The following is a 9415-nucleotide window of genomic DNA, read 5'->3' on the forward strand; positions in this document are numbered from 1 at the left end:
AAAAAAAAAACCAAAAAAAAAAGTCTACACTTACAACCTTTAGGGAATTAAAATATGGACTCAGCTACAGAGATTCATGTGACATTACAGACTACATTTTGTTCCCCCAAAATCTTATATTGAAGCCCAAACTTTCACAGCAACTGTATATGGAAATAAGGTCCTTAAGAAAATAATTACAGTTAAGTGAAATACACTAGCTAAGGCCCTGCTAGAATGTGCATATGTGGAGAGAAGGCCAGCTCAGAACACAGGGAGAAGGCAAGTCTGCAAGTCAAAAATGTGGGTCTTGGGAGAAAGCAGCACTACACATACCCTGATCCTGAGGAGACTTCAACCTTCTTAACTATGAGAAACACATTCATTTACTGAGCTCAGTTTCTGGTTTTATTTCCTAAAGACCACTAACTACATTTGAATCAATTTTTAAGCTTTTTAAAAATAATTTATTTTTGTTTTATATGAGTTAGTGCTTTTGCCTTCATGTATGCCTGTGTGTGCGTGTCGGATCCTCTGGAACTGGAGTCACAGACAACTGTAAGCTGCTATGTGGGTGCTGGGAATTGAACTCGTGTTCTCTGGAAGAGCAGTCAGTGCCTTTGACTGCTGAGCCATCTCTCCAGCCCCTTGAATCAATTTATTAACATAACTAATTGTCAAATTCTATGCCTTTTAATTTCCTATTTGGTGTCTAGGTATTTGTCTTTCTGCTATTTCATTTAACTATCTGGAAAAGCAGACATGTAGAGTCCCCATTACGAATGAGAGCTGCAGAGATAGCTTAGTTGGGAAAGCACTTGTCTGGGCACAGCAGTCCACACTTTTAATCTCAGTAATGGCAAGGCGATAGACAGGTAGTTGGGGCTAACTGGCTGGCTAGCCTGGCCGACACAGCAAAGGTCTGTCTAGGAGACTGTCTCAAACAAAGAGTGACTGAGCACGACAGCTGTGCTAAAATCGTCCTGACCTCCACATACATCAATATATGCACGCAAGCATGCACATGTGCGCACACAAAATTCTAAATAAAAATACTTAAATTTAAAACAAGCCATTAAAAATCATTTTAAAAACATCTGTATTGAGGCTGTAACTCAGTAGAAGGCTATTTGCCTAGTATGCACGAGGCCCCACGTCCATTCACTAGTACCATACATAAAACAAAGAAAATCAGATATATTTTCACTAAATTGTGTTTAATTTGAAATAAAAGAGCAAAGACAAAGGTTACCTGAGCAAAGTAAAACCCATACAATGGAATCCATTTTAACCTGTCTTTCAGCACATAGCGCACATGTCCAAGGGCATTCTGTCGGGCAGCCAGCATGTCTGCAATAATCCAGTCAACTGTAAGACAGAACCCAGTCAGTACTAGCCAAAGTCAACTCCAGCCTTCCCCGTGCAGAAACAAAACTCTTCCTCATAGCGCTGTCTTCACAATATAACTGAAAACATGACTGGAGGCAGAGGCAGAAGGATACAAGCTCAAAGCCAGTCTGTCTACACAGCAAGTTCAGGCCAAGTAGGGCAACACAGTAAGATCTGTCTTAAAATAGTTTTTTGTTTTTAATTTTTAAAAAGAAAATACGATTAAAATGCTTAAAACAAAGCCAACTCCAGACACATTAAAAATACATAAATAAACCTTAAGTCAAAGAGAAGTTATCTTTTCCCATTTCTTAAAAGGCCTTTTATTTCAGGAATAAAACACAAAAGCTATTTTTTACATACGGCTGGTGAGATTTTGCTCAGTGGTTAAGGACACTGCTACTCTTGCAGAGAACACAGGTCTGGTACCCATACAGTGGCTCTGCCTCTAACTCCAGTTCCAGGGGATGTGACGCCCTCCTCTGAGTTCCAAGTGTACCAGGCATATATATGGTGCAAATATATATGCAGGGACTCACACATCCACATAAAAATAAAAAACAAATGTTTAAAAACATTCAAAATGTTAAGTAATCCAACAACAGAATATACAAAGAATAAAGTCACTTTTAATTAAGGCTAAAAATCAGAAATATTTCTCTTTTAACGAAGAATGGGAAATTATAAACAAAAATGGCAAATGAAACAAGTGCAGCTAAATATTCTACACACACGAGGTCTGACAGGAGGCTACCACACTGCATCTTCACTAGTGGCTTCCTAGATGCAGTGTGTAATTCAAAATCAAATGCACAATGAACCAGGTGTCTCTGGCATCTCTCCCGAAGCTGTAATGTGCAGTGCCACTGCGGCTTTCGTTCTGAACACGAGACACATGTGATTCTTACCACGCATGCTGTCACACCATGCAATGCCAACCAATGGTGCCAGAAACATGACTCAGACTCAAGACCAGTAGAATACTGAGTGTAGTGCATTTAATAGAGAGACAGACTGACAGACAGACACATACACAGTTGCCTGCTGACACAAAAATATAATGGCTTAATTACAGAAAATATTTAATATTTCACCATTACCATTCCTCAGACTAAGTACCAAACTAGTATATCTTTCAATTATACTGCATTTGAATGTTTGATTTTAAAAACTTGTTTAATTGTTTTTAAACAATTGAGTTTCACTAAACGAATTTTGGCCTAGTAATAGAATGGCACTTCAAACATTTCTGAAATGGCACTAAACATATTGTGCGTGTTGTGCTGTGTATTATGGAAACATTCTCAGCAATAACAACTACAAAATCAACCCTGATGAATTCTGAAAACACTGGAATGGTCTACATCCTGTACTCAGCCAAAGCCAACTAATTCCTTATATACAATTCACCCATATCATTAATATGCAGGATGCCTTTCATCTTTAACAAATGCTAAAATTATATGTATTTAAAAATAAATCTTTCTACTATTTATTAGTAAATGTTGGCCATATTATACTATATACTTGGGGGTCACGTAAAACTTTCTCAGGTGAAATAAATAAAGAGAAATAAGAAAGTGTCCTAAAAGGCGGAAAAATTTAAGACAAGACTAACTGGCTGCTGGGACCATTAAATGGCTAACTCCTCGAGAATGGAAACATCAAGGTGATAGATAAGGAAAAGTCCACTGGGATTTAGAGGAATTCAAGGGTATACAACGAGGATGTTGCTGAGAATCTGAAATGAAGTGTATTCAGGCCATCAAAATGAGACCAAAAGGAGTCAATTAGAGGGGACAATATTTCATTTAAAGCAACAAATTATTCCAGTCAGTCCAACAGTGCAGGTCTGCAGTCCTAGCTATTTGGAAGACTGAAGCAGAAGGATCGTGAACTCAAGGCCCACCAAGATAACTTAGTAAGACTATGCTTCAAAATAAGAAATAAAAAGGCCTGGAGATGTAGCAATGGAGTAAGTGCTAATCCTGTGTGTGGCCCTGGGCTCTATCGCAGCATGAAAGAAAGTGTGTGTGGGGGGGGAGGGGGGGTTGTGGCAAACTATAGGAAATATTATAAAGCATGGAATTTAAAATCTTATCAAGATGGGGCACTTTTCTACAACCTGGTATAATTCTTGATCATTTAAAATTCTTTCCTAATGCAAATACAAATGAAATATCCTAAGATTTTATCCCTTTAAATGAATAATCAACTTTCAAGAAAAGTCTTAATTAAACATTTTTAAATTAGGGATTATAAAAGTTATTTCTAGTTATATCTTGGAAATATAACCAAGCCTGTGAGAAGAATACTTAATGTATTGTCTACATAAGCACTGAGAACTTACTCTGTGAAGGCTCTATGGCAGCGGTTCTCAACGGGCCTATGCTGTGACCCTTTAACATGGTTCCTCATGCTGTGGTGACCCCAACCATAAAATTATTTCATTGCTATGTTATGACTATAATTTTGCTACTGCTATGATTCATAATGTAAATACCTGATATGCAACCCCAAATGGGTCACAACCCACAGGTTGAGAAACACTAATCAACGGTGTTTCCTTACCAGTGTATATTCTGGATTTTTAAATGAGATAAACAGCTGAAAGCCAAATTTGACGTCTTCTCCTGATATTTTGGTTTTTTATAGCTTAGGGAATAATAAACCCATTTTTATATTTAAATAAGCAGTTATATTGTGGACTCTGGTTCACCTTCTAAGAACTATTAAGAGACTATATAAATATTTCAAAATAAGTCATGTGTACAAGATAAATTGCCCTAAACCATGACTTTAAATTTGAAAACTTTAGTAAAAACACTTAAATAATTTACAAGCTAGGCATGGTGGCAATTCCTTTAATCTCAGAGCTGGGGAGGCTGAGGCAGGCAAATCTCTGTGAGTTCAAGACCAGCCTGGTCTACAAGGCAAGCTTCAGGTCAGCTGGGGCTGTATAGTAAGACCTGGTGCCAAATAAAAATGTAACATAGATAGTCAGATGATACAGCATAGATTCACCATGTCTATTTACACTGAGGCTTCAGAGATAACACTGGATTAAAACATAGAAGGGAATTACATTCACATAAATATTTACATTTTATGTCCTAGCAAGAATAATTTAATTTGGTTAAGTTAGGATTCTTCAGTAGTGATCTAGATAAGTAGAATCATGCTTCCCTTAAGAAGCATGTTCTTGAAGAGAGAACAAAAAAATAAATCTTATTCTCCTTATCTGTATAGTTGTGTCTCATTCATTTCTAATTCTTAGGGTTACATACAAAATATGGCATATAAGAGCTTATGCCCATAATCCAGCACTGTGTTATACCACCATCCACACTACTGCTAAATGCCACCCATGTGCCAGGCACTCTACTGGAATTATAAATGTAACTATTTGTACACTCCCGTAAAGCCAATCAGTAGGTATCAGTCACACCTAATCCACAGGCTCAGAGAACCCAAGTACTCTGTCCGCTGGCACAGTCTACAGCAGGAGCACACAAACACAGTGTCTCCCAAACAAACCCACAGGTGTTTATGACCATCCACTGAACCTTAGTATTAGTCAAGAAACTGCCATCTAAACTAAATGAGCAGTAATGAAGTTTAAAAGGTAAACAATGTAAAAGCAGACAAGAGGGAGGGGGAGGATCAAAAGTTTCCATAAGTAAGGATGTAGAGACAGTAGGACATCAAATAAAAGCAGTAGCTGAGAGACAAATGGAAATGCCAACTCTACATGAGCATCAGGCCAGCAAGTGCTAGGTGGGCGTGTGCAAGGCTGGACCATCATTCTTAGATTCTCTTTTCCTAAAGACACCAACCCACACTGGGTGGCTGAGCTCTCAAAGCCTCTGCAAACCTAGAATTACATGCAAATTCTTACAGGTGCAGTTTTCTCAGAGCAGACTCTACACCTTTCTCCATCATACACAGACTAACATGCAATTCTAATGCAATTCAAAGTCATCCCACTGGTATGTTCCCAAATTGTGGGCTTTTTAAGGGTGCTCAAAATGTAGCCTTCTTAGTTTGTGGTACCTGTATGTGTGACTCAGCAGAGTTCTTGCCTAACATGCAAAGCACTCTGGCGCTATCTTCAAGTTGACCAAAAAAGAGGATTTGCTGGGCGGTGGTGGCACAAGCCTTTATTAATCCTACCACTTTGGAGGCAGAGACAGGTGGATCTCTATGAGTTCGAGGCCACCTTGGTGTGTAGAATGAGTTCCAGGTCAGTCAGAGCTACAGAGAAACCCTGTTGGGGAGGGGGGTGTTCTTGTTAGAAAGAAGAAAAAAAAATCACCTTGTCCTTGGTACTGCCATTCTGACTTCAGACTCCATTTTAACTGAAGGGTGAAACAAAGTTCAGGTTCCCTAGGCCTAGGGGAACTGGGAACCTTTCAATAGCTGACCCACCTCATTCCTAATCCATAGACACAGTCATTATGTATCTTTGGTTCTCTAAAAACATTATGGCTGTTCTTAACAACAGAAGGAACAAATGAACCTGACTGGTTGGACTGAAAAGTTTGCATTGTCTGACAATTGACAATGATGAAACCTCAAGGGAATCCCTAATCTCTAAATCCTGATTGGTGAAAATTGCAGCTGTAACTTGGCAACAAAAGTTTGTGATTGCTGTGTTTAAATATTTGCTTCAGCTGACATTCAGCATAGCAGTTCAGCTCCCCAATCTTCAGCCTCAACTGATCAGACCCTCTCCTTCCCTACTTCTTTTGTGCTGCCCTATATTAAAGCTTGCCTTGCAGTAACCTCTTGTGTCTGCTTGGTTGATTCAGAGCCTCAGACCACAACATTCTCAACTCCCAAATGTTGGCTGTTATCAGGCATCAGTCCTAGAGTGGTCTCTTGGAGGTGGGGTGGGGGAAATGTTCCTCTAGACTAAGAAAGGAACTAGCTTAGTCAGTATGGCCTGGCTTGGATCTCTTGCTTCCCAGGTTACCTTCAAATTCCAAACACCAAGTAGGACTTTTATCTGCTGCTCACTTACAATGCTTTTCCTGAGGTCTGCTCTAAAGGAATACCCATAGAGGCCAGCATGGACAACAGTGAAATGGTAGCTGCAGCTCCCTCCTTAGCACACCTGTTACTGCATGGCCCCCAGGAGTGCTGGACTATGTGGTTTCACATGTCTCTGGTAAGACTCAGTTCCATTAGGAAAAGGTTATTCAGAAGAAAGAAGCTGAAAGAAACCTGCATGGGAGCAACCTCTGATTAACAGAAAAGGCAAGATAGAAGACTGGATGTTGTCATGGCCCATGCCCTGTTCTCGGGACATTTGAATATCTGAGCCAGGTAGAATCTCCCCTCCACAACAAGAGGCCAGACTGATGAAAAAGGTCAGCATGTCCGAACAGGCCAATTAGAAGTAGACAGTCATCCTGAGCTGTCTTTGGTTTTGCTCAAAGTCAAATGCAGAGTCTGAGCCATTCTCATAAACATGATCCAAGATAATATATTTGATATCAAGCTTTGGAGCTTTAGCCACTGTCCAATTAATCTGAATAAAATTACCAATGTGCCAAACAAAGAAAAACTCATTTCAATTCCTTTATCTCTGCACTGTTTATGGCACAAAAAGTATAAAAGCAACAAAATCCTGACAAGACGGTTGATGGGCGGGAAATAAGGCCATAGGCACAAGTGACTTTCCATTCAGAATATTAGCATTATTTGTGGTTTTAGCTTTAGGCTTCTAGGTACTGTACTTCTCAAAGCAATAAAAATGAAACATAGAAGGTATGTATCCAAAGCAGCCATGGGTTTGAAACATTCATGAAGTGGGATTTGGAGGAAGTGAATTATTGGAGCTATAAAGCACACTCTAGCCAATCACTGGATCCTCTGCACCTGTCAAACGCCCCATGTTGAGGAACTTCATGAAAGGACTGCAGGACTCAATGTATATCACAATTTATTGATAATTACTTAAAAATACACACTTTTAAATATCTGACCTGACTGAAAGTAAATAAAGTTCTATTCTGGAAACTAGTCTTTGTCTTCTCCGATGGAAATTAAACCACCAGGACTAAAGAGGCAACAGGAACTGCAGATGTGCGAGCTAATTATAACAGCACTGCGTCCAGGAAATGAGTGGTCACACACCAGCACACCAGTAAGCGACTTAATAATCAAAAATATAAAGTGCAAACAGTAGTGGCATACAACTGCAATCCATTACTTCAGAGACTGAGGAGGAGAATTGTGAGTTTGAGGTCGGTCTGGGCAACACAGTAAGAATATGTCTCAAAGTAAATAAAAGCCTAGACAAAGAATTAATAATTAAAATGTATACACTTGGATCCACCAATTCCATGTCTAGAAATACAACTTACAAACAGAAAACTAAAGGAAATGGGGAGAAGAAATTACCTATTCTATGCAAAAGAGAAGCCTAGAAAAAATCCATACCTTTCACATTATTGACTTTACCAAAAAAAGTAAAACAAAATTTCACAGCCAGACACAATATCTACAGAAAATTCATATGTTAACAACAACAACAACAACAAAAAAAAACCAACTCACTTTATTTAAATATAAAAGATTAATATTTTTAAGGCTGAAGCCAGGGCTGAGAGTACATATTTGTCTTACAGTTTAGTTTCCCATACCCACACAGGCAGCTAATAATCACCTATAACTAAAGTTGTGGGGCAGATCTGATGCTCTCTTCTGGCATCCACACGCAAGTGCACTCACATGGTCTAACCCACAGACAGACACACACATAATTAACCCCCAGCACCACCTAAGCCAGGTGTACGAAAGACCTATAACTCCTATGCTCGGGAGGTGAAGGCAGGTGTATCCCAAGCTTAAAATCATCCTCAGCTATTTAGAGTATAAGGCCATTCTGGGTTACATGAGATTTGGTCTCTAAAACATGTGTATGTATATTTTAATGCTCATTTACCATCTGTAGAAAACCCCAAATTTCATGCGAATGAAATACATACCCGTGCTTTGATGATTTGCTAAATATATTACATTTTCTTTATTTTTTGGCAAGTCTCCATATAGCAATATCTAAAAGAGAATACAAAAAGAACCATTACTTTGATAATTTAAAGCATGTGCATGAAATTACAAAAAAATGAATGTGAAACAAAACTGACAAGCACACAATATAACTAGCTCTTCCCATGACTAACAAACAGCAGAGTTCTCGAGAGCCCACACACCATAAATAGCTCATGCTTATAAAGTACTTAAATAGAGGACAGTTAATGATCATAAGGTAAGACAGAATGATTGATATCCCCATAAGAAAATGCACAAAACGTATTGATTGCTAATATATAAAACTTCACAGCACAGTGGAAGAGACAGGCATATTCATAATAACTACAGTGAGACATAACACAAATAATATGAAAACACTCTATAGTTTAGAGCTGGTGTATTCATTGGGTATGTTTTTAGCGAATGAGATGAGAGGTTTTCTGAACATAAGACCAAATGAAAGCCGTATGTTGGAGTCCTCTGTTAGCACACCAGTATGTGGAGCGAGGACACTGGAACAGGGAGGCAGGAAGGGTCTCTCTGAGCTGTAACTTCAAGTCAGGGTCTCATGCAGCCCAGGCTGGCTTCCACCTCAAGAGGTCTGGGACACTATACCCACCTGGCTACATCTTAATTTTAAACCGAGCGATGAAGACAGTTTTCACTGTACTAGTTCTGTTGTAGGCATCTTAAGTATTCGGTGATAAAGAAGGGGGTCTCAAGGGAACGAGCCAATGTTAATGTTCACTTGTTTTCTCTCTTTGGAGCGTCTTTATTTGGTTGTTGTTCTTATACTTCATCATTAAGGATTGTATAAAGTTAGCTAAGGTTCGGGGGTCTACAATGCCTGAAGGGATTACATTCTTGGTTGTGAAACTACTCACTAATATCTTAACAACAACAACAAAAAATAAAAAGGCATTAATAAACCCTTTATGAAAATAATACAAGCCGGGCGGTGGTGGCGCACGCCTTTAATCCCAGCACTCGGGAGGCAGAGGCAGGC

General features: G+C 39.0%; 1 protein-coding gene across 1 annotated transcript in view; it reads right to left on the minus strand.

Moving 5' to 3' along the window:
* Agpat5 (1-acylglycerol-3-phosphate O-acyltransferase 5) overlaps positions 1-9415 on the minus strand; it is a 40819-nt gene that overhangs the window by 14704 nt on the left and 16700 nt on the right. The window contains exons 2-3 of the mRNA XM_005366226.2: positions 8364-8433; positions 1232-1347 (exon numbers count right to left, since the gene is read on the minus strand). Coding sequence (XP_005366283.1) covers positions 1232-1347; positions 8364-8433 — 186 coding nt within the window. The remainder of the gene's footprint in view (positions 1-1231; positions 1348-8363; positions 8434-9415) is intronic.

The sequence above is a fragment of the Microtus ochrogaster genome, unplaced genomic scaffold, assembly GCF_000317375.1.
Source record: "Microtus ochrogaster isolate Prairie Vole_2 unplaced genomic scaffold, MicOch1.0 UNK7, whole genome shotgun sequence".
In the NCBI taxonomy this organism is placed as follows: domain Eukaryota; kingdom Metazoa; phylum Chordata; class Mammalia; order Rodentia; family Cricetidae; genus Microtus; species Microtus ochrogaster.